Source organism: Hippoglossus hippoglossus, chromosome 7 (assembly GCF_009819705.1).
Source record: "Hippoglossus hippoglossus isolate fHipHip1 chromosome 7, fHipHip1.pri, whole genome shotgun sequence".
NCBI classification, from domain to species: Eukaryota; Metazoa; Chordata; class Actinopteri; order Pleuronectiformes; family Pleuronectidae; genus Hippoglossus; species Hippoglossus hippoglossus.
The window spans coordinates 15,350,903-15,376,647 of NC_047157.1; the positions used below are offsets into that span (position 1 = coordinate 15,350,903).

The window sequence follows — 25,745 nt, forward strand, 5'->3', positions numbered from 1 at the left end:
CCACTGTTTCTAATGATGTTCTTCTCTTACGTCTCGATGACTGATTGATCAGTAAAGATCTGTGACTGACAGCGGGTGTCAATGTTTAAACCCTCTTATACCAGCTGATCCAGTAAATGTGTGAAATTTCAAGGATGCCCCCGGAGCTCCTCAAAGATTTAACATTTTATTTAAATGAAGATTTGCCTGCATTCAGGCTGGAAACACTGCTCATTGTGCTGCCGGTGTGAAGGAAGAAGATCCTTAAGAAAGAAGCCCCACCATGGTACAGGCTGTTCAAAGGTTTTCACACCTCAGAGCAAATACTCATCCCATTGACGGGCCTGTTTGTCTCGCCTGCTCCAATCAAGTTCACAGTCGTGTGGTTTTTAATGAGTGTTTTCTTTCTCTCAATGGAGAAGATTGAGTCAACAGATGCAACAGAGGGCACTGGAGAGGAATTCCCTGTGAATGGGACCCCTGTTGCTGAGACCCCCTCAGTGGTGACAGGAACTCCCTTTGATTTTGCACCCTTGTGAAAGTTAATACCCCTCCGGGCCCCCCTCCTTCCACAGCCTCCATATATCACAGCCGTGTTACGATCGGCCCTGCTTTACTGCCCAGAATGGGGCTTTATTCAAGAGGCCAGTCAACCAGATGTCTGCTCATCCAGGGGTTTCTTCTCTTTGTTTTTAATCCTGTTTGAACTTTCTCCAAAGGGGGGGACACCAGAGCAAGCAGAAAACTTTGTCTTTGTCAGAGGTCCCACAGAGGAGGCCAAGGACCTCCACGGCTAAATAATACTTTAATTTCACTGTGTGAACAAGTATGGGTGAACGCATTGATCAAATATTTCCACAAAGTGGTTACAAAGCACCGCAACAGACTGTCGACTTTAAAAGAAAAACATGGTTATTGTCAAGGAGAGCTTGTGTAGAGAAGCACAAAGACGGCAATCAGCTTCAAAAAGACACGTTTTATTTGATATGATACAACAGTTTCTACTCAGTCAAACATGGCGTTAATCGACCCTCTCCTGGTTTTTATACGTCCTTGCTTTTGGTTCTCTGTAGTGGTATTCCTTTTGTGTCACATGCAAAGCTGCCTGATTGGTATTTCCCATGAAAACTCAGCGTTTCACACCAACCGCAGACTAAAGCTGCGATGTCTTTAAAGTCTAATGTCTTCCCCTTTCAGTTTACTTTTATTTCTCAGACTGATTATGAAGCGATTTCAATGTTAGCACTGAAACTTGAGGCCTACTGATCTTTGGTGCAGCTGTATGGTCCAACTGAACTGGATTTGAAAGCCTTGTGGGGACCTCTACTGGCCACAAACGAGAACAGACCTGATATAAACAGAATAAATCCCCTTCATCTACCCTGCTTTCCTCTTTAATCCAGATCGGAACTCATATATCTATAATTATTTCGTTAGAGTAATGGCAAACTGAACTATCGAACATGAGCACGAAACATTTGAGTCGTGAGCTGCGTTAATATTTTTTTTTGGCACTGTTGTCTGAGGAAGAGGTTGCATGCAGATTTGTCAGCATCACTCTGTTCATCCAGCAACACATTATCCTTCATTTCAACCAACTGGAGCGGAAACATTTCTTGGCATAAACTGGGTCCTTCTTCTCCTTAAAAGCGGCAATGTAAGATTCCTGTAATCATATGCACTGCGCAGTGTTTAACCCATGCGAGCAAAAGTTAACAGAGGTTATATAAATGGTGCACAGCCTGGACATGACAACAGTGGACTAATAAAACAATCAGTATTAAACGAATGCAATTTTAAGGATGAGTCCCCAAATCTACTCCGGCCTGCAAAGAAACATCTGTGTTAAGTAGCATTGTGCCCGACAAGGAGATGTAGCTTGCAACACTTTGGGTCAGCACAGCAGTCCCCTTTGAATGCACCTATGTAGCAACTCCTGTGGAATTTGCCCAAAGTGCAAAAAAGTATTCTGGAGTGACGTCATACCCACGGAGAACCTCCAGGGGGCTCCCTCACGCCTTCTTTGTCCAGATCAAAAGGAGGGCCAGTCAAACAGAATAGGAGAGCACAGGGTCTCTCGGAGCCGTGGTGAGAAAGAAAGTTCCTTCAGAAGAAGCTCGAGCGAGCAGACTCCTCGTGGCATGTTCACATCAAGTGTTCTGCCCTTTCCCGTTCTTCTCGACATAAACAGCAAACTCAGTCGTCAGCAGGGGAATGACAATGTATATGTATGTAGCTGTACTTCACAATGGGGCATCAGAAAACAAATATATAACCAAGACAATTGACCAGAGTACGAGAGGAGCCACCAGAGCTCCGTGCACACACTCATGCACTCACACACATCCGCACAGCTTTGCATAAACACACATTCAGGCACATGCAACTCCAGTGACCGCCCCGAATAGGAATGGATATTTCTTCATCGAGCAAATCCCCCGTTGCCCTTCGAAAGAGAGAAGATTGTAGCGTACAAACTCTCGAAAAGGTAAAAAGCAGAAATCGTCATAGCACTGAGTTTCCACTGAGTGCTTCTCTTTTCATTGTAAGCCCACCGGCTGCCATATATGTACACTGAAGGTGGCCGAGGCTCGTTCCCCTCCCTTTACGTGGCTCTCTAAAAACAGGAGCAAAGTCATTTTTATAGATGCAGCTCATAATTCCTTCATTCGATCCTTCAGGTTCCTCCGTTATACTCCAGAAATGATTGTTGAGCCAGGTAAGGGCCCAGCCTGGCATAGACAGACAGTAGACAAGTCCTCTTGCCTCCACAGCTGTAGCTTTAGCTGCTGTTCTCCTCCCGACCCAGGAGACAGGGTAAGCGTGAGAGTTCATAGGTCATCCTCGTCTAGCTGGGCCAGGTTGCTGGGCCGTCGTCCAGCTGAGAAACCCGACAGTGGACCCTGGCTCCCAGCGTCGACAGGCTGACCCCTTCGGCAGGCCTCTCCTGCTCTCTGCTGGGAAGAGAGGGAACAATCATCACACGGAATAGCCACACTCTCAGTTCCAACTCTACCAATTATTTCCCCTTCACACAGATTTAGAATAGCAGAGTCCTTTCCTGCTCTGAACCCCACCATCCGAGAGATTGTGCAAAAAGTTGCATATCAGCAATATTTAATTTATAGCCTCTACATTGGCCTAAGTTCCATCTATTCTCTCCAGCACAAGTACGGGAAACAATTATCTGCCTTCGATAGGCATCTCCCTCTGACCCAGTCTGCTTCCTGTTTGTTATCTGCCAAGCCTATCCAAACAGAGCGAACATAGACAAGAGGTGGAGAACAACAACTGCTGGCCTGTCAACAGGGCTCAGTGCCGACATGATGACAGAGGGACACGACACTAATGGAGATGCAGAGCCCGACAACAGGATGGTCCTGTTGTCGGCTGCAGCAACGGATTGGATTAAAATTTTAAAAGATTTAATATTCAATGTAAAAAAAGATCACATTCAACAAACTGAAACAAGTGAGAGAAAAATATTCGACATTTCCTTTTGGAAATATATAGAATTTTATCAATTCCCTTTTTTTTCCAAGAGGGGGAGAAATAACTCTTTTTATGAATCGACCCCCCCCCACACCACACCACACACACACACACACACACACACACACACACACACACACACCACACTGTGTGTATCTAAATAAATTGTTACCATTTGCTAAAGTCTTTCATCTTTTAACAAAAATTAATGAGTGTATTGGAATTATTGTCAGACGTTTTTCAATAGCCCATTACTCCCCCAGTGGTTAGCTTCCTGTGGCTTGTTTTGTCATTAATTTTTCCCAGTGCTGCTGTTGAATAATGACTGTTAGACAACCCAGGAGAACAATGTTTAACTATGTGGAAAATAATTACATATTAACTGCAGCACCGAGGCCCTGATTCGAACAGCTTTGTCTCGAAATGCATGTATATATATATATATATAAATATATAAATATACACTACCTGTGCACTTTGTGTGGTGGGTGTGTACAGCCCATTTGACACAGCTTGACAGTTTGGCTGATCAGTGAAGCCCAGCTGGACGTGTGAGAGAGAAACAGTGTGGGGATCAGCAGGGCACGGCTGGACCACAGTGGGCTGCGGATGCAAACAACAGGGAAGTCAGTCAACACACAGCACCATATTTTATCATTTCATTTGTGCGATATTTAGTCCCACAGCTAAAAAGCAGGCCTGGCAGTGTGTCATGTGCCTCATAGTTAAAACCCCTGTGTTTGAGTGGGAGAAACCTACGTCCCGTGCTGAGTACGTGTCGTTGGATCCTGGGCCCGGGCCTTGGCTGGGCAGGTAGAGGGTGGGCAAGGAGGTGTTGTGGGAGTGAAGGGACGGCAGCTTATGGCGGTCGATGGAGGCGGAGGAGTGGGGCCGCAGGGCACAAGCAGCAGACAGAGGAGGCCTCATGCAGCGGCCGAGGCTGTTGGACTTGCTCTCCCGCCGCTGGTACTCGATAGGCGACTGTAAGGCTGGAAGACACAGACAGGAAATATTATTAATACGTTCAACTTCATATGATCCACCATGTAAAGATTTACTGAATGTTTTTTTAATATACAGTATTTGAAAACAATTATAACTTTTGCTAAGAAGACAGTTTTATTATTTATTATTATGTTGTAAAACTTTGTCATTCATTTGTTTATAGATTTTTTTCATCTACTCAGTGTCCACAGGGGGCGTTATAGTTGCAAAAAACACAATAATATAATAATACATTGAAGCTGCTGACAACTTATCATCATAGTGTGTTATAAAATATTTGTAACATGTTTATGCACTGTATTTAAAGTGTATTTTTTAGATTAGAAGTTACTAATTTAAAAAAATGTGACTGTACAGTAAACTTATAATATACCTAGTGAAAATATAGATTTTTCAAAATATATAAAGATATAATAATAAATTATTACATAACAATCTAAAAATATAAATACTATACACAATATTAGGCTATTCTGTTAATGTGCAATATAAAGATAAAAGTTGTCCAAATTCTTGTAATATACAACATAGCAAGTAAAAATGATGACACCCAAAGTCAGCATTTTGAGAATTGCTTACTAGCCTATAGTTTTGACCATGAATATTTGTATTTGTTTATTTTCAGGTATGGGCTACCACACAGCGAGACAGACAACTTGTGACCTGACAACAGAGTCAATAAATGGATAATATGCCAAGCTGAAACATGATTTATTGATCGGGGAGCATACGGCGTAGTCTTCAGAGAACAGCTGGTAGTTACCATTGAGAAAGTTACGCTGGGAATCCAAGATCTGCATCACATCATTGACCCAGGCCCTGCAGATGTCCGGGGAGGAGGCCTGCAGCTGGAAGCGCACCACGCTCCCATCGGGGTTGCGTGAAGTCAGCACTAAGCGGGCTTCATCGCCGTCCACGCTGGGCTCCATTCCTAGGCAGCTCACCTGGAACATATCACAGTTGACTCGCGTCTGTGAGGAATCTGTCCTGCTGAGTTGCTTGTTAAATACTTCACTAACACATGCAAGCCTCTAAAAGGTCTCTGCCATGTGGGATTATGCAACGTGTGCTGATATCTGCAAAAATTAGCGTGGCATCTGTTGTGTAACGCAGAACCCGCAGGAGGGAAGTTGGCCTTATTCTTATTTTTGGGGGATTTTATTTTGCTAAAACATCCCACGTGGCTGATCTGAGTTCACCGCGGGTGCTCACCTTGATGCTGTTCTTGAAGATGTATCCAGGAAGTGAGAAGCCTTTCTTCCTGTCGATTGGCTCACTGAACATGACCAGCTGCTCAAACAGGAAGATCCGTCTTTCCTTGGCCCGGGAGAGGAAGCTACTGTCCTGCTCCGTAACAGTGAAGGTGTCTTGCTGGAGCATTTTGCCCTGAGCTGTGATCTTACCCTGGTACCACAGCGAAGACAAACGTGACAGAGGAAGTTGTTACAGTGCAGTTTTCATGGGCTGACATGAGAAATGTTTGAAAGACTTTGAAATTCCCTGAGACGTACCTCGAAGCCTTGTAGTCTGCCCACATTCATCATGTCGTTGCAACGTTTTGGCACAAAGCACATCACCTCCACTGCTTTCTGTTTGAAAGTCAATAGTCCGGTTGTTGTCAGGAAAATCAATAAAAAGAACGAGTTTGCAAATAAAAAAACCATCAAGACATATGCATGAGGACACCCACCTCCAACTCCTCCGTGTCCATCCCAGCTTTGGTGTAATACTTCAGGAAGTCCTGCTCAAATAAACACAGCATGGTCACCAGAGCATTCCAGGTTTACCGCTCAGAGTAAGGTGAGGACATCTGGAGGAGTATTTATGGGTGTTGAACCCACCTTTCATTTGAGTGCCAAAGGGCAACGTTTTATACCAGAGATGTAATTTTATGATCATCTTCAAAGACATATTGAAATCATGCGGTGCGAATGGAGTCTCATGATGTAATTGTTCCTCTTCCTCTCCGACTACAATTTAGTCAGAGCAGACAATACACCCTGTGTGCCGTAGCGTGTACGTGTGCGATTGTGTGTGTTTGTATGTTTACAACCCCGAGGCTGACCCTTGCTGTGCGCCAGGCAGCTGCTCAGTGTGTGCGTGTGCATAGGTGTTGGTGTGTGATCAACAGCGCAGCGGTGTCCTGCTTTTCACCTTGAGCAGCAGCTGGTACTTCATGATCCTCTGGACGGGCTTGATGAGCAGGTCATTGAGCTGCAGCCTGTGGCCGAGCTGCTGCCGCAACTCCTGACGGCGCAGACAGACACAACAACACAACACCAGTCATGGTGGGGGCTGGCCGCAGCACAACACACAGAAGCTGACAGCCACTGCCGTCTGTCTTTAACAATATATCAGAGGGATTATCTCTGTCCATTTATCTTGTGTTTACTGACAATGAAAAGGAGCCGATCTGAATAATAAATGGCAGCTGAAAAGACATCCACATGGCCATGTATAATATATAATATAGGAACAATCAGGCAGGCATGCATACTAAATGTGCTATTAACTATAGGCCCGAGTGGCCAGTGACCAGTGCATGGTGGGTATGAGAGTGAATATTTACAGATTCTCATATGTGGGAATTTGATAGTTTTCATTTTTTTGAGATTGACTCTAGAAACATTTACATTTTTCACAATGTATTGACTTAACATAGATTACATATTGAACTAGAATGGTGCTCAGTAAGGTGCATACAGTAACCTTATAAAACTAGATCTGGATTTTAGTTTGGATCTGCACCAAATTGCACAAGTCAATTTTTTTCACCCATTAATTATTCACTGAGAAATCGATGAAAATGTTAGAAAACAATCTCACAAATGTTAAAAAAAGGGGAAACAAATTCCTGGATTCGCCCCGTGATCTCCACATCAACATTTAATGGGTTCTCCCGTAACTCACACCACATCCTTCCACCAAGTTCCATAGTAGCCTAATCCATCCAGTAGTTTATGCGTAATCATGCAAACCAACACACATACAAACAGAGACAAGCAAACACATGATGAAAACATAACCTGCAGGTAACAGTGGTAAAATATGTTATATGCTCACCTCAAAGTAAGTCTCGATGTACTCGGAGACAATGTGCTCCGACTTGGGCTTGTTCTGACAGTACACAACGTACATATGCAGACGCCTCTCCTGCATAAACAAACATCTCGTTACAATCATTCAGTTCGACCTTTGACACAAATTAGCTGAGATGACATCAACATGAGACAAATGTGCCTTTTATTGCGTTACAATCAAATGAAAAACGCTACTGAACGTGAGCGGAAAAACATCAGCGATGGATGTGCAGCGTCTGGGTTGCCGTTTGGGACGAGAGGGAGCGGAGCTAACGATTAGTCTCAGAGCAAAGGGCCTTTGAAGCTGCCTCTGTCTGGTTAGTGCCTACTCTTCTGTGACTGATTGACATGGGGGTGCAGATGTGGCGGTCCTGCGGCGCCCTAATGGAGTTACATGTAGATGAGCACCAGGTTATCTATAATTCACCCAGGTTACCCTCAGTGTAACCGGAGCCTTTTCAGAGCCTGCTGATATAAGGCTGTACCTAGCAACAGGCTGCATGGCTCTGTAACCTAGAGACCAGTAAGCCGCTCCACCTGAATGTGGACATCGTGTAACACTGCAGACGACGGCTGCATGTCAAATACAAGGGAGCGAATATGTCCACCAGCCTCCTGTGTTGATAAATGTTTACATGTGCTAATATTTTGCATGTGTCAGCGATCACGCATGTCCTGTACTGGTGGCAAAGCTCTTGTTAAAAGCAGATTGGGTTTCTGCTTCTCATTCGAGCCGTGTTCTCACTCTGCTTTTTCACAATGTGACACCCTGCTTAGATTTAGTTAAAGGTTTCTTTATTCCCACACAGGCTTTTTTTTAAAGTTGATTATCCAGTGAGCTGGGCTTGGCTGGATTGCGTAGCGAAGAGTGAATAAAGCCAAAGAGCGACACAGGCATTAAACTTAATCATTTTCAGAGGCAAAGGCAAATTGGTCAAATTACCAATTATGTTTTTCCCAGTGTGCATGTGCCACCACTTAACCAATATGTGTGAATCTAATTTTTTTCCCTTTCAGTCTCATGACTCCATACCGGCTCAGGCTCTATCAATGTAATCAAAAGTAGAAATAAAAATGTCTTGTATGCTTCGACCTTGATTCCAGATATGTAGAGAGAAGTATGCTGCTGTTTACGTTGAAGAAAAAAAAGCTTTCGTATCAAAGGGCGTGAGCTGAGGGTTTGTTATTCCCTGTCCTATTCATGTTGTCTCTTTTGGCTGTTTTTTCCCTGGTGTTTCCTGACCACTCCAGCCCAGACTGGAAATTGGCCAGTGTGTCATTTGTGTGTGTGTGTGTGTGTTTGTGTGTGTGTTTTGCCGTGTGCACTGTTGTAAAAACACAGCCTGGACGGAGACATATCAGTAACAGGGAAGTGGAAGGAGAGACGCTGGCAGTTTGAGAGAGAAGGAGAAGACGTATGGTAAAGGATAAACAGGAGCTCTGCGTGTTTTCTTAGCTCTATTTACCCTCGCTCCAAACAGACCCAGACACTTCTACTGACTGAGTGTGTGTGTGTGTGTCTGTGTGTCTATGCAGTAGTCATACTCACATGTTTAATGAAGAGCTGAGCCAGCCTCTCTGGCTCCGCCAAACACTTCTCCAGCTCTCCCAGGAAGTAGCTGCAGAGAATACGCATGCACACACACACACACACACACACACACACACACACACACACACACACACACACACCACACACACACACACACACACACACACACACACACACACACAAGCGCAATCATCCCCAAAACGAAAGGTCAGATTTGTCTCCCGACCTATTGTTCCTTTGTCCTCCATTTAGTCACAAACACAATTGTCTGCAAATCCCTGTTTGTCTTTGAGTCTGAATGCATCTTTTCCCCATGAGGAAATATAGATTTCTTTAAATCACAGACTTACTCTTTGTGCCAGTCAAATATTTGGTGGATGTTTCCGAAAACAATCTTGTCTTTTCCCTTCATGTCCTCCGGTATTCCTTTGGAGCTCATGGTGGCCATGTAACCCTGCAAGGGAAAACACACACACACACACAAAAGCATTTGATGAGAGATGGAAGAGGATACAGAAAATATTCTCCTGATGATGATGATGATGATGGATGATGATGATGATGATGATGATGATGATGACATTGTTGTAACTGGTTTGGTATTCACTGTTCTAGTCCTCCTTGTGTTGTTTTGTAAATGTCTTATGTCTTTTTATTAAAATTTAAATAAATACATAAATCCTAATACACTTATTTATCTAATTATTTATTTCTATATCCCTCTTGTTTGTTCTATTACTGTTGTACTTTTTAACTTCTCATTTCATCATTATTACCATTGATATTATTGTTATTATTATGATGAATATGATTATTATTGTTATTATCGATAATATTAACATTAATCTGGGGTGTTGAAGGGAAGTGGAGACATTGCGTAGATAAGAATTTAGAAAGTTCTCTCTGACAGACGGACGCTCGATGACTAAGTTCCTTCTTCTTCTTCTTCTTCTCTCCGATTGTGTGCTCTTAGCTGGCAGACTGTGAGGTTTACCTCCACTATGAATCCCAGGTCTCCCACGTAGTGGTTCTCTGTCTCAACAAGCTCCTTCAGTACATACCTGTAAAGTCACAAATGAGGGAGGATCGGTGTTAGAGTTTACTTAGCAAAATCTCAGTAGCACTTCATTTTACGAGTCACGGTTTCTGAGTAATTTTCCAGAAAGGCACCGATACAGAGCTGTAAATTTGTATATCCTGGAAAGGAGTGTGTCTGGTAACAGTTACAGAGAAACGCAGCCAGTTTTTAAGTGCAAACTTCCAGCTAACTAAATCCAGTTCACTGCAGCCTCTCAGTAAACAAGAGGTAAGCGGAACAAACAAACAAATGTCAAATGTAACAGAGGAGAGCATCTCACAGTCCTGATCAACAAATGCAGTTTATATTTGTCATGGAAGTGGCTCTCAGTTGTCTTTATATGAAGTCGGTATGAAACTTCAGCTGATGAAGACCATGAGATGATGCTGAAAGTCACAGGAGGTCAATCAACCCCTGAGTTAAGATTGAATTAGTCTAGACAAGCAAACAATTCAGCAAATATGCAGAATAAATAATAAATTTATATTCTTTTCAGTAAAAGTTATATCTGACAGTATTTTCAGTCATGAAGATTTTAACAGCTCTTTCAGGAAACAACAGCAACTACCTTCTATACTACTATATTAACTTTTAATAATGTCCTTGTTCTTAAAAAACTCGGATATGTGGGGATAATTGCCTTTACCAAGGGGGGTTATGCTTTGTTTGTTTCTTGTTTAATAGTTAGCAAGATCATGCAAAAACTATTCAACCTAATTTCCATGAAATTTTGTGGAGGGGTGGGGCATGACCCAAGAAAGAAGCCAATGAATTTTGGATCCGGATCAGGTGGCAGATTTTCTCACCTTCTCTAACATTGTGAGTGATTCCAACACTTTTCTTGATTTCTCAGAGAATAATTCATTGATCCTGATTTTAAAAAATCTGCCATGTTTGGTGAGTTTGTATAATTTGGTGCAGATCCAAATAAAATCGGCTCTAGTGAATTAAAATGTGTTTTCATGATGCTCTGTAAGTGCCATTCTTATTAAAAAGCAGCCTTTAGTCTCAGAACTTTATTTTTCCTGTAAGCCGTCAGTAGACTGCAGTCGAGGTTGTCATTAAGCATGTCAGCACGCTGATGTTTGCATTAAGCACCACTGTGCCCACATGCATCCTGCTGCTTGTGCTGCAACAGGCTGTAAATCTTTTTAGGACTTAGTTATAAGATGAAATGATAACTGACACATTTCTACACAGCAGCAACGCAAGAATGTGATAACACGAACATGTTGAATTAAGATCATGTTTGCGTTGATGAATCACGTACAAGCTTTTCTCCAAGGCACTTCTCCGCTCCTCCTCAGTGTCCGCAGCAGCCGACCACTGGCTGCAGGTGTCATCCATCAACACGGAGCCGCTGTCGTCCGGCAAAACATTGGTGGACTGCGTGTCCTGAGGAGACAGAGACGGACAGGGTTATGGATCACGCCAGAAGAAGTAAGCAAGGGGAGGTAAAGCGCAGCGAGAGAGATGATAGTGAAGCAGGTTTCCAAGGTGACCAGTGAGAGCAGAGCGAGACATGGAGCAGAGATTGAATGATAAGAAGATCAGATTCAGATTGTCACCGTTAATGATCCGTGCTGTGCACATCAGCCGCAGATGGATGGAGAGAGATAGATTGAAAGATAAAAAAAACAAAGAGTGAAAAGGACCAACATAGGAGACGACAAATAAAGATTTGAAGGTTCCTGATGGAGTTAAGAAGAATACAATTACAGCATGCCCAGTGGATATTACATTATATTTCTGATTTATAAGTGAATTCATAAACTATATTTCCTTGTTTTGCCACCTGAGTGGATTACTGCCTTATGTCTGCAAATAGAAATGCACGCAGGATAAAGCCAAGGTTACTCTGATCCAATCGATTGTGTTCATGTGTTATAAACATGACCTCCTTTTCACGCTTTTTCCTGGAATTGATATCATTTCCTGTGGGGGTCCTGGCACAAATATAGCCATTGTGCGCGCTGCAACAAAGCCCTCCCAGACCGATATCATCACAAACTCAATGGATACATCTGCTCACGACCCTTAAGTTGAAAGTCTCTGTCACCATAACCACACTTGTCCTTATATGATGAGATGCACTATTTCTCACCATATTCCTTGAGCAGTTTCTTTTTTAGCCTTTCACTCTCCTGACCGTGTAAACTTATAGGAGCAGTCGTCTGTCTTCACCTAAATCCCCACGTCCAATTGTCCCAGTCAAGCAGAACCTCCCCACCTTAAACACATACACAAACCTGCTTACCCACCACAGACATTCACCTAATCCCCCAGACTACCCTGGCAGGCGGCCGCCCGATGGAGAAATAAATAGATGGATGGATAGACAGATGGACATTTAGGCAAATGGAAAGATAGACAGAACTTTCCTTTCCACTTGCTCACCTGCCATTTCCCTGATAAACGTGTCGGTGTCTTCGAGTTGTGAGCTTTCCGTCACAGTGATGTGTGTGAGAGAGAGAGAGTAAAGAATGAAAGAGACAAAGCTGAGTGGAGACACAGGGGCGTGGGGGGAGAGACAGAGAGGCTCCATAAAGACCCTCGCTCCCCCTGCTCGTCTTGCCCTGCTCGGAGTGCTCCAGCCTGGCTGACAGGTCTCCCTGGCTCCCTGATCACTTCCAGATGTGCAGTGGCAAAGCCCACAGGAAAAATCCCCCCCCCCCTTCTCCCTCTGTTCAAAGTTTTGTTTTTCTATGCAGAAGCTCACAAACAGAAAAAAAAATGAAAACAGCTTTATCAAAAGCTGACAGTAGATTTTTTTTCATTAATCATTATCATTAATAGAATCTAACAACAGTTCAGTTATTCTCAAAATGTGATATTTTAGATGAGAGGAATTTGAAGTTAGATTTCTTAAAAATCTAAATAACCAGAAAATCTTTAATGGGGTTGATGTGTTATGTGCCCTAACCCATGTTTTATATGTTATACAGTTATTCATTGTTTTTGCTAAGTGTTTGTGTATGTGTTCTGTTATTTTTTATATAAATATATATTTTATGCCTATATGTAATTTGTATGTTTTTCTTCTTTTCAAGGACTGCAAATGCAAAATAGCCTGTAGGGCTAAATCTGTCACATTTACATGTTGGACGTGTTAATTCATGTGCATTTTACATTTAAAACAAATAAACAAACAACTGCAGATAAATTGTTGTTTATAGTTGTGTACGAGCACAATATTCAAGTCACTATATTATTTTTTACTCTATAATTTTACATCTATTTGAGTTTTTACATTTCACATCAGATTATATTATGTGTGTTGTTTTCACAAATTTAGTTTATTGCATTGTTCCTTAGTTATTTGTTTACCGGTGGTCAAGATGACCCTAACCCAAACTGTTTTCGTACTATGATCTGTGGTTCTGGATTTCCTTTTGACACCACAGCTCAGTTGACTGCTGACACACAATCACAAGAACTTTCCACTGACCATGAAATAATAAACCTTGAATCCAAACTTACTGAGCTCCTCTGTGGTCGACTTTAGAGACAACAAGACAAGATGAAAAACAACAATGAGTATTACACTGGACATGTGGCCGGTGACGGATGTGGAGTAGAGAGAGACAGAAACCACATCTTGGAGGTGACTGACCTACATAATTTAATCTCTCTCTCTCTCCCTCTCTCTCTCTCTCTCTCTCTCTCTCTCTCTCTCTCTCTCTCTCTCTCTCTCTCTCTCTCTCTCTCTCACTCACTGCAAGAGATTGGCAGTAAAAACACAACAGCGCTGACCTCATCCCCCCATGATGTAATCGAATAATGGCTTTTGATGTGTTGTTGAGACTGAAATTAGGATTTAAGTGCACTGGTGTCTAACAGGAGACACTCCGAAGCGCTCAAAGGCTCAGATATCAATATTGTTTCATATTGAAAGGACTCAGGCTCTGCTGATTCATACAATATTGCGGCTGCCCGAGCGAATCCCGGTCTCTGCCTCACTTTCACCTCACAAACAAAAAGGAACCTCTGACTGGAGACACGTCTTTGCCATGAGCGACTGACTCAGAGTGTTTGATGGAAAAATGAAAGCGCATGTGTGCACACACAGTATTGTTTTTCACTTCACAGAAGCGGAGTCATCTCTCATCTTCTCTGCCATTTCGTGCTATTTCCTATTTATCTCCGGGCATGTCCTTTTGTAACATGCTGAATGTGAGTCATGCATCAAACGGGACACTGTCAAACTATACCCTCTGGTTCTCGGCCGCATTGATCTGCTCCCAGAGCGCCTTGGATTCATTTGGACTCCGTTACATGTGTGTGCTACAGTACGTCTATTGTGAGCATATCTTTGCATGCCTTGTTGTGTGTGTGTGTGTGTGTGTGTGTGTGTGTGTGTGTGTGTGTGTGTGTGTGTGTGTGTGTGTGTGTGTGTGTGTGTGTGCGTGTTTGTGTGGCCACAGAACGGAGATCTCCTGTGTGCATCTGTGTGCTTGTTTGAGTTGATAGTTGAGCTCGGCCAGCAGCAGTACAGTTAGTCATTTCCAGATCTGACTGGGGGACCATAGATACAAAGAGAACTGATGTCATTGCCCTGCCAGGCCGGGTCCTCACAGAGAAAACTGCTTTACTCCTCTCACAGACAGTAAACTGTTCACTAGAATGAATCAGCAGTGGATTAAAAAACTCATTAAAGCCAAATTTGATTCAGAAAAACAGTCGGGTACACTCACATTTTGTGGCATCGAGAAATCGCCCTATTAACACAATGCTTCAATCATGTAATTTCTATAATTTGTGATTATAACATCAGGTGGTGACTGATACAACAGGCTGGACAGTGGTTGTTTTACAGTATATCATGTGAACAGACCTGAGTGTTTGGCAGGGATGTGCAGCCAATGAGGGAGTCAGTTATGTAGCTGGGGGACTGCAGTGTAGCGGGTGACAGGTCCTCAGGGCTGGCCAGGCCATCTTTCCACTCCTGCAACACACACATATACATCCACAGTGTCAGAACAACACAATATCATCATGATGCAAAATATGTGGAGTACACTCATGCATTCAGGCAAACAGAAACACGCTCACGCTGGAAGCTGCAGAACATGAAAAGAGAGCACGTGAGTCACAGAACATGGGTTCCTGCAGGCTGAGCCAGTAATGCTGCTGTTATTTTTTATCATATATTTAAGAGCCTGTTTGCTTCGGAACCATACAGCACAAAGTTCATGTGACCAAGAACAAAATAAAAAAGAATGCATCCTCATCATGACTTCAGTTCTCACCAGTTCTCTGTGGGTGACAGGCAGGATGGTGAGGGTGTCATCAGGCCTCGGGGGGTTGCCAAGGTCCTGGCCGTGGCTCTGGGATGGAAGAGACGGAGATTTTCCTTCTAGTTTGCGGACCTGGCGCTCTCCTTGGCAGTGGCCCCGGCGCTGAGTTTGCGGACGGGGTTCGTGAGCCACTTCTTCAGGGTGCTCACAGAGCGTCTGGAGCCCGGGGAGCTGGGGGCCGAGCTGCCCGAAGCCTGAGGGGGCAGGGACGCCACAGAGGTGGAGATGCTGCCCTCGCTGCCCGCTGCTGAGTAGGAGTCTGGAGGGAAGAGAAAGAGAGAGAAAGAGAGGATTATTGGTGGAAGAAGGAGACACTAAAAATAAGGGTTTAACGGGTCAAAGCGCATATTCTTTAAATTCAAACTTCAGTTGATGAATCTAATAATCTTTGGACAAAAACAATAATGCAAAAAGAAAATATTCATTGTTCAGTGTTGGTCAGTGAGAGGTGATCGAGCACTGACGGCACAAGACGTGTCAACCCACCAGGAGAGAAGACGTAAAGAGAGAAATCAAAACAAAGTGTGGATATATAAATAGCCTTCCTCCTCAAACACAGCTGTGCAGCTGTGAGCCCCACTAAAAGACACACTGTTCTGTTTATGTCAGACGGACCACTTTTTTTTTTCTTTCATATTTGAGCCGTGCGTCCAATCACATGACCGGTGCACGCTCTGATGCGAGGCAGACAGCTGAGGTCAGGATGTGAAAAATACTCCAGACCCGTTGCAGATCGACTGCTGCTGCTAAACTGTGATGTCAGGAGGACATGGGAAGTGAGCTGAGGGGGGTACTGGGACCGGACATCCACTTTAATCCTGTGTAGGGAAGGTCTTCGCTTGGGACTGTTTGTTTTTTCTGTCTTGTCCTCCATTCCCATCCTGCCGCCCTTCCTCCTGCCTCCTTCAGGCCCGAGATAGAGCTTCCTCTGAGCTGCGTGTCTGGAGAGCAGGTCATGCCTCCCCTCCATCTTCTTGCCCTAGACCCGACCTCTGACCCCTGATCACCAGTCACCTACAGATGGAAAAACACTCTCCTCTGCTCAGACTCACTGCCGTGGTGGATCTTCACCAAAATGCAGCAGTGATTTCACAGCAATTCTCTGAGTTCTCAAAGATCAAAGATCAAAGAGTAAATAACTCGCCTTTAGTTTTTCCAAAAATGCACTTTCCAGAAAGATTTTTATTAAGTCTCTGAATTTGTTTATAAGAAGACAACACTGACCTCATTTCTGGGCTCCTTATGTGAGCCATCGAGGAAGATCTTATCACAGTAATGCCCAGACTGCAGGAGGCACGCTAGCACAGCATGGCCCATTTTGTGTCCCGACTTCAAAGACCAAATACATTCACAACCCTCCTCCCGTGTTCATACTTAAGAGATTGAGCTTTTCCACACTTTACTCATTTGATTCCACGCACTGATCAATGCAAATGAACTGTGTGAAAAAATGGCCCCTGCACAAGCCTCAGCCGCACTGTTTGAGAGAGGGTTAACCTCAGAGCAATAAATCTCATGTGCATGAGTCCACTGCTCACAGATTTGGATAAAATGTGTATTTTGTGGATTCAGAGTACAAACAGAAACCCTGTAACTTGTCTGTTCATCGCCAGCACAGACGCTTCCTCTGAAATCTTTCTCCGGCTTGTCGCGTTGTACATTTTACAGGCATCATGCATGCATGTGTCTGATCCCAGGGTGGCCAATTTCCCCATCCGCCTCTCCACCGCCCACCTACCCCCATCCACATGAAAGACTGGAGAGTGTAAGGAGATCTGGCAAGTTGGGGGGGGGCGAGCAGAGAGAAGAGATGAGGAACAGAGAGGGGTACAAAGAAGGGAGACGGCTAAACCCTGCGGGGAATAGACGGAAATTTAAACAAACACTGGATGGGTCCACAGACCGTGAGACGACATAGCAGGGAAACAGCAGTCTCAGTTCAAGCCCTTTGCTCTTTTGAAATGTCGTAGCTGTAGAATACAACTGGAAATCAAAAAGCATCTGAAAGTCATTGTATTTACGACTCATGATGTAAAAAAAAGCCTGAGGCAGCGCCTGCACTGTGTCCTAAGGGGTCCCTGGTTAGAGAGAAGGGGAGAGGATGTAAAAATGATTCTGAGCACATGTGATATGTGTGCAACCCCCCGTCCTCAGCTTCACTGACCTCTAACAAGGTCCAGACCCAGGGGTTTGTGTTTCCTTTAGTGTTCCCTGCTCAGGTTTGAGTCAGGCCAGGATTGAAGGAGGTCACAGTGCAGAGACAGCCAGCAACACTGCTCCTAACCATCTCCAGACATCAGCTGAGATGGCTTATCAACAAAAAAAGAGAGGCTGACACCCTTTCTGTGCCTAGAAGCAATTAAATATGAGCAGAGACAGCAGTGTAGCTTCATGATTTGAAACTCTGTGTCAGAATGACACAGTGGCTCTGTCAAATGTACAGATTTACAACATGCAGCGTGTACATAATTTACTGGGTTTATAATGAGGATCATTACATCAGCATCTGTCTCCATGGCAACCCGGCAGCTCTCACATCTGATCCTTGTGTATTTATGGGTCGGTTTCCCTGTTGACCCACAGAACCTAAATCTCTGTATTGTTATAAAACCTTACGCAAGTGATTACAGCGAAATATATAACAGACCTGTTTTTTTCCCAGTGACAGCGAGGGAAATTAAAGCACAAGGGGAGATGATGAGCGTACCCTTAGGGCAAATTTGCTCCCCCCCACACACCACAAGATGAGAGGAATTGATGTAATTTCACACCTACACCAAGGAAACTCTCGTCTCGCTGTGTGCTGATAGAGCCCAGTGACATCCGTCTCCATAATGGCACTGAGAAGAAACGATTCCCTGGGCTGATTCAGTTAATGTGATTGGTTAGTGTGGTTGTTATCATTAACAGTTGAAGGTGCAGCAACAGGATCAGTGGTGATCAGTGACAAACTCACGGCTGCTGGGGTGGATGAGTGGGTTCTGCTGAAAAGAAGTTTCAGACTTTTTCTTGATGCTGTTCACATCAGCGTTTGTCTGTTAGTCAGCAGGATTACGCAAAAACCGCTGGACAGATTATCACGAGACTTGGTGGAGTGATGTGGAATGTGTCAGGGAAAAATGACCTTACATTTTGGAGCAGATCTTGATAAGTGGGCACATCCAGGATTTTTTTCCTCCTCCGTTAACCCTGTGAGGGCATTTTCGTTGATTTCTCAGAGAATAACAAAAAATCTGACATGTTTAAACGTGGATTCATAAGGGGGGCCGTTGGGCCTTGGCAGAGGTACATCTGCTCTCTGTCTGCTCATGATGTGAATAGATAACACACGATCGATCATCTTTTTTCTTTCAGCTGTTTTACTAATAATCAGCAACTTCTTTTGTAGTAAATCAAACTTTTGACTCCTTGTCTGATCGAATGAAATTAGGGGCAGCAAGTAACTATTATTTTCTTGATTAAGCAAAATGCCCCGAAAAGTCCCAAATAAATCAATTTTCTTATGTAAGAAGCAGAAGATCATCACATCTGAGATGCAGGAAGCAACACATCAAACATTTTTGCTTGTACAAACAATAGTTTTCTGAAAATTTACGCATCAACTTGATATTTGCAGCTCCACATCATTTGATTTCCCTGTTTTTCACGGAGTTAACGAACCGTGTCTGTTTACTAAAGTTTTGAATTTGTCTGCAACTAAATTGAATTATCCAATAATCTGTGACACGGCTCACAGTCATGTGGACAAGGAAGTCGCCTGATGTTCTCATGAAGGTCCAGCAGAAAACTGGAGAGAATATAAGGGAGAATCTCGGCGGTGAAGCAGGAGTTTGTGAGTGGATGGATGTGTTTTAAGTGTCGGCCTTTTCGAAGAAGTTTGGTCCAGCTTCCTTTTATTGATCAGCGGATAAGTGAGAGCTGCTGAGCTGACAAATCAGGCTAAAAGCGTTGGCTGTAATGGAGCAAACTTGTTCACAGCCGCTCCACTCTGGAGCCCTCTGTCAATTCCACAGCCTCTCGGGACACATACACACACACACACACACTTGCAATGCCACATGCACATTTTCTCCAGGGCTGCAGTCCAGATGGGTTGCCACCGACTGTTCACCTGTGATCCAGGCCTCCAGTGTCGCCCTTCTGTCAGAGCAAACAGCGCACAGCACATCAGAAGCACGCAGCCTGCTGGTCACCGCAGTGCCAAACATGTCAAACGTCCAGCTGAGTCTGAGAGACTCCTGGAGCTGCCCATCAAGGCCGGCATCCTTGAAGGTAAAAACTGGGGTTGTCAGAGAGTGTGACAGTTGACCTACAGGCACCAGACGCCCACCTGCATCGTGGCTAACAACTCTTACCTTCTCTATCCTCTCGTTGGTTCGTTGCCCTTCTACCTTAAATGCTCTTCAGCCCCAGCTCTACTTGAATATTACATTTCACCCACTCAGAGGAAATGGACACTCTTCCCATCAACCAGCAGGACCTGGGCTGCACTCAGGCACTCAGATGTGCAGACTGAAAGACCTGGTAGACAATGAGGCACTTAGTACCTGAAACATATGACCGGAAACCCTCTTACTGTCCTCCCATGAACTTTTATAGGAGTATTTTATAATAATCTTTTACTATATAATCTTTAATAATCTCCTTTTATTCTTTTGAGCTGAAGAAACAATCTTTAGACCTTTTTAAACTCCTGACCTTTTGTCTCATATCTCAGTATTTTCTCTCATTATACTTCATCCTCATGTCTTCCCTCTTCCTTTCCGCTTCGTCTTGACTCTTCCTCTTAAACTCCGCCACCCTCTTTTGCACTCTAACCCTCTCTCTCCCTCTGCATCGCTCTCTACACTGCAGCTTGGTTTTTTAAGACTTTGACTGGGTCCTGCCCCGGGATCAGGACACGCAGCGCCCTGCTCTGATGCAGTGCCCAGCTCTGCTCCCGGGGGCTGCTGAGATCAGCACAAGCTTGACATGCAAAACCAAACTGGCAAAGAAAACTGCTGCACACCACAGGGATGCAAATTTGTTTCCGTTTTTAAAAAAAAGCTGAAAAAGGTCAGAATAGGTTTGAAATATATCCCACTCACATTACTTTGGTAACAGTAAGATTACATTATTTAGAGGGTGTTATAACCTCATGATGTAATTGACTACAACTTCACACTTTAAAGGTGGCATTTGACAAATTGTGGTCCCAATTATAGCTACCTTTTTTTGTCAAATTTGTCACCTTTTTCGACTCCTGATGATCTAGCATAAGAAAAACATAATAGGAAGATCTCTCCTCTCCTCTCCTCTCTTCTCCTCTCCTCTCCTCTCCTCTCTTCTCCTCTTGACAGTACACAGCTTAAGCAAATGAGCCCACTGCCTGAATAATCCTCAGCAATTATCAAGCTGACGTGTTTTTCCAGTGAATATGAATTTGTATTATAATGAACAGCATAATAAGGGAGAGGGATGCAAGATGGGTAGATGGACCTGAGAGCTGGGGATTATTCATGATTTTAAAGTGAGCAATGAATGAAGGTAAAACAGGAAGAAGGCAGACAAATGGCAGCCAGAAGGAAGCTAAAACCTAGAGCGAGAGTAAAGGAGAAGAAGGGAAGGCAGACGAATCAGACACAAACTACCCTTTAAATACTAATTTCTTATCTTATGCAAAGGCATATGCAACAGCAACAATTGCTCTCATCCTTTTAATATGTGTGGGTCCTGTGAGAGTGTGCAATAACTTTGGCAGCGACACACTGCAGTCACACAGAGATTTCCTGTCCTCCTACTGACCCGGACACACATGCACACACAGCCGTGGTTCCAATACGTAGTACGAGAATCAAGTGACACAAACAAGTCATCAGGGGGGGGTCTCCCGCCGTCAGCCCTCACTGCCCGACTCTGTGGCACGTTTTCCATCAGATTAAAGCATCAGAGGCGATGTCACTCACACAAAAACATGAATAGACGATGCTACCATTAATCCTATTGTCTGTGGAACAATGTGAAAGAGTTAATTTCCACATTTCTCCTGAGTGATAGATCTAAAACTCCACTCGTGCCGCTGACTGAAGGTCAAAATCAGGTCAGCATGTGTGGAGATGCATTTCAAATGGTGAAGGTTGTGCTTTTACATCACACTCGCTGCTTTCCTGTTGATAGACTTTGTTCCCACCATCCCAAATGAGGTTTCATTCATTCCTCCAGCATCGACCGTGCATCTGAATCATCTAAAGCAGTCCATCCGCATGAGTGGGCGACTGCAATCTCACCACAGACCCTGCTTCTTCCTCCAGCTGCTGCTGCTGCAACTGCTGCTGCTGCTGGCTCTTGACAATGTGAGACCATGTTTGTGGTTAGTGGGTCTGAAAACTCCAGACATTCCTCCAGAACCATTCAGAGAGAGAGAGAAACCAGCTAAGTTCCTCGAACCATCAGCCGTTATTCCCCTTAGTGTAAGCTCCCGGGAACCAAATGCACAAATATGAATAAATATACACACACACACACCGATGGAGAGCCAGTTGGGTGCACCAGGATATTTCCTGGTGGCCTGAGGGTTGTTTTGGCCATGTCGTAACCAGTCAACCTGACCAGGGACAGTATAGCAAGAAGCTTAGCAGAGGTGGAGGAAGTACTCAAATATTTTACTTAAGTAAAAGCACAAATAATAAAGTGTCAGGTTCATCAGTACCAGGTTCAGTCAAAAACATGAGTTACTTTGTTGTAGCTCATGATGTTTTAGTAAAGGTTTGAGGGACGTTTCTTTCATAATTTGAATATCCTTGATGCTTGATTGGATCATTTGAACATAACTCTGTCCCTCATTCTGTTTTAGGCTAGGCAATTAAAGTAATTAAACCTGTAACAATGTTTGTATATTGTAATATGAATAACTTTCCTACCAGACGAACACACTGGCCAAATGTATATAAGTAGTCTGGTTCATATTGCAACATCATGTAGGGTTAGCCTGCAAAGTTCTGCTGGTCTGCTGGTTTGCGTGAATAGAGTGGCCTCAGTTGGAGTCAAATTCCCTGCCTGAATTACTGTTTCAATTTCAAGGGATTAAGGTTCCAGCTTGGACCATTTTACACTCACACCGAGATATTAACGGGATCAACAGGAGAATGGAAAGTTCTATAGCCACTAATAGTGGTCAAATTCAAAGCAGCAGACACTTGGGTATCCTATAGAGGCCTTAGAAAACCACATCCTACAATGTGTTTCAGAATGTAATTTTAAGTGTCTGTCATTAGAAAGTTCCCTGCCTGGTAATTACCCCAAAATCCAGTATCAAGTTTGTAATTTAAGCTTTAAGTCTCAAGCCCAATCCAAAACGTTATTAAACTTTGGTCTCTCCCAAAAAAACTATGGAAGAAAGAAAATTTAAAATAAGGGAAATATCAAGGGAAAGAATTCAGACCACATATATTTTGATAGAAGTACAATATGTCAATGTTATAAATTCATTAATATTTAAATTTGGTCAGAATGTGATTTTGACTGCATTACTAGTGCCAAACTATGCAGTGCTGAGTACCACACACAAGTTCATTTCTTTGTAAAAGCAACTTTCAGAAACAGTGGATGAGCTTAACACTGATATTTCAGCTTAAATTTGTCCAGAAAAAAATGTTTACTTTGCTTCTCTTGATCTGATAGAGATGTGGATGATGGAAGTTAATCCGATAATGGTAATGGACTGGATTTTATTCAGTTACTGTGTTTGTATAGTGCTTTTCCAGTCTTATCCACCACTGAAAGCCCTTTACAATATAGTCTCATTCACACACACATTCATACAGCGCTTCTATACAAAACACTTTTCTATCAGCCAAACACTGTCGGCACATTTAGGGTTCAGTGTCTTGCCCAAGGACACTTCGGCATGGAGACTGGAGGAACCAAAGACCGTCTGGTCGGTGGAAGACCAGCTCGAGCCACATCCTGTGGGGTACACTGCACAACAGATTGAACCATACTCACTTAAGATCATTTCACATGAAGGTTGCAGATCAGCCTGAATCACTTCCACAGTGTAGAAATACTCTGCCCTCCAAAGTTTATGTTGCCACGGTGTGGGCCCAGATCATTATAGTGATGATCAACACTACATTTACAGCCTCTTTAGCAGCAGGCAGCAGCAAGCACTGTATGATTATCTGGGCACACACATATGCACAAACACTCTCGCTCTCTCTAAAGGAAGAGAGAGAGAGAGAGAGAGAGAGAGAGAGAGAGAGAGAGAGAGAGAGAGAGAGAGAGAGAGAGACTAACACTTGTGATGAAGGGTAAACAAAGCTGCCATTAAGCCAGAGGTGGCTGAGAACACAGAGCAAATTAAAAGCGATTGTGATTCCATATGGCAGCTGTGGCCGTGCCAGTGAGGGGGCCTGCTGCAGACAGAGCCGTGGTGCCTGCTGGGCCGTGGGGACATGGAGCCTCTCCTCCTGGCCCCAGTCTGCCTGACAGCTCTGGTACTTTTAGCTCTGGGTTCTGTGCTCACGCTGTTTTTCACGCTGGCTGGTGCACAAGGTCACTTCTCTGAACCGCACGTAGCCAGGACTACTGTACACAACGAAACAACTCGGATGTGAACTGCGGGTAGGATTCGTTTGAAGCCTCTGGCATGCAAATCGCTCAAACATAGGGTCGCGATATACATGTCTTCCTCATCCCGGCTTTCAACACATCCTGATATGTTGTGTATTTGAGTTGAGCAAAGGAGTTTCACATGTCGAAACCTCAGAAGTAAACAAAAAGTGAAGCGCAATTTCTCATTCAGATGTGGCACGCTGTGTTGACCTGCGCATGTAAAGATGTGTTAGTACAGTGATTCTCAGTCCGACTTGATGGACTTTCCAGACACATATTCTCATTCCTTTCCACGGCTCTCCACTTCTCCCCACTCGCATTGCCATAGCAACTAAACCCACAAGGAGAGAGAATAAGGGACGGCCACACAAAAGATATCAGCAAGACATGAAATCAACCTACACATGTGGGCACACACGCATTAACTCACGTTGCACATAGGGACACGCACAGGCACATATGCTCTGTGGCACACACACACACACACACAGTAATAATTTGCATAGATTTGCATGAATATTTCCGTGTGTACAGTAACACTCCACTAAATGTGTGTCATGCCTTCTGGTTATTTGTAAAACAATGATGTGAACACAAATGGTGCTTTTGAAAAAGCTAATTCCAAATTCAAGAAAACCATCTGCACCTGTCGGCTTTTGTCTATTTCAGATCAAATTGGAGCCAGAACTCTCCATATGGTCATTAATTCGGTGGCTTACTAATGAATGCTAAAACGTAAAAATGAATTCGTGTTACAGAAAGTCCTGGGGCTGGTCCACCTTTTATCCATCCACAGATTGAACAGTGCTGACGATACAGCAGATCTAGAGAGGTTCAAATTAAATGATGATACTGAAGCAAAGCAATAGAAAAAGCATAAATGTTGCAGTCTGAGTTTTTTCCTCTTTTGTCAGTTGTCAGCCGGTGTCATTCAGAGCAGAAGCACATCTCTATATTCTGGGATGGCCTTGGGGCAATGATCTTTTAAAATGATCATAGCTGAGGTAATGTTTTTTCCTGCTATATAAAGACAAGCAGTTGAACAAGAATAAAATAAAATTGATTGCAAAGATGTTAATTACATATTTGAACGGGGAAGATGCTGAACATGTAGAGAGAGAGAATATGCAGCACAACGCAGGTTCCCACATAGAATCACACCGGGGACATTGGTATGTGTCGTTAACACTGCACACCACGACTGCTTCTACACATGTGAATATGTGAATAGTTCTGTCGCATCATGTTTCTCACGCTACGTACGGCAGAAGTTGGGCAGAGTTCAACTTTGCATGTGTTGCAACGGAGGCACCAGGCAATGAAATCGTGTTTAAACAAACACTTAAGAACAGGTGGGGGGGGGGGGGTGATAGTAGACAAGTGATTTGAAGATTAGAGTGATATTTGGTATCATGTCTTTCTTTGAGGATTATTGGGGGTGTTCGGTTTGATACGATATAGCCCCCCCCCCCCCCCCAGGTCCCTTTCTGCCTGAGGCCTCCAAAGTCCTTTGAAACACTCTGCACTGTTAACCTTTGCTGTATTTTTATAGTTAAAGGGTTAGGGTTAGGGTTAAAAACATCTTGACAGGTAGTTACTTAGCACTATTTGGGTATAGTGCATGATCATTTGCAATAACGTACTGTATTTTTGAAAATGCGGTAACTTAG

General features: G+C 43.7%; 1 protein-coding gene across 1 annotated transcript in view; it reads right to left on the reverse strand.

The window, feature by feature from the left end:
- Positions 1-935: 935 nt before the first annotated feature.
- The window catches only part of arhgef25a (Rho guanine nucleotide exchange factor (GEF) 25a), a 46,831-nt gene continuing 22,021 nt past the window's right edge, over positions 936-25,745 (reverse strand). Inside the window, 16 exon segments of the mRNA XM_034590605.1 lie at positions 936-2,936; positions 3,940-4,074; positions 4,231-4,460; positions 5,240-5,420; positions 5,689-5,880; positions 5,988-6,065; positions 6,167-6,217; positions 6,631-6,723; positions 7,540-7,629; positions 9,106-9,175; positions 9,459-9,562; positions 10,103-10,169; positions 11,457-11,581; positions 15,021-15,131; positions 15,436-15,566; positions 15,569-15,742. Coding sequence (XP_034446496.1) covers positions 2,811-2,936; positions 3,940-4,074; positions 4,231-4,460; positions 5,240-5,420; positions 5,689-5,880; positions 5,988-6,065; positions 6,167-6,217; positions 6,631-6,723; positions 7,540-7,629; positions 9,106-9,175; positions 9,459-9,562; positions 10,103-10,169; positions 11,457-11,581; positions 15,021-15,131; positions 15,436-15,566; positions 15,569-15,742 — 1,958 coding nt within the window. The 3' untranslated portion in view covers positions 936-2,810.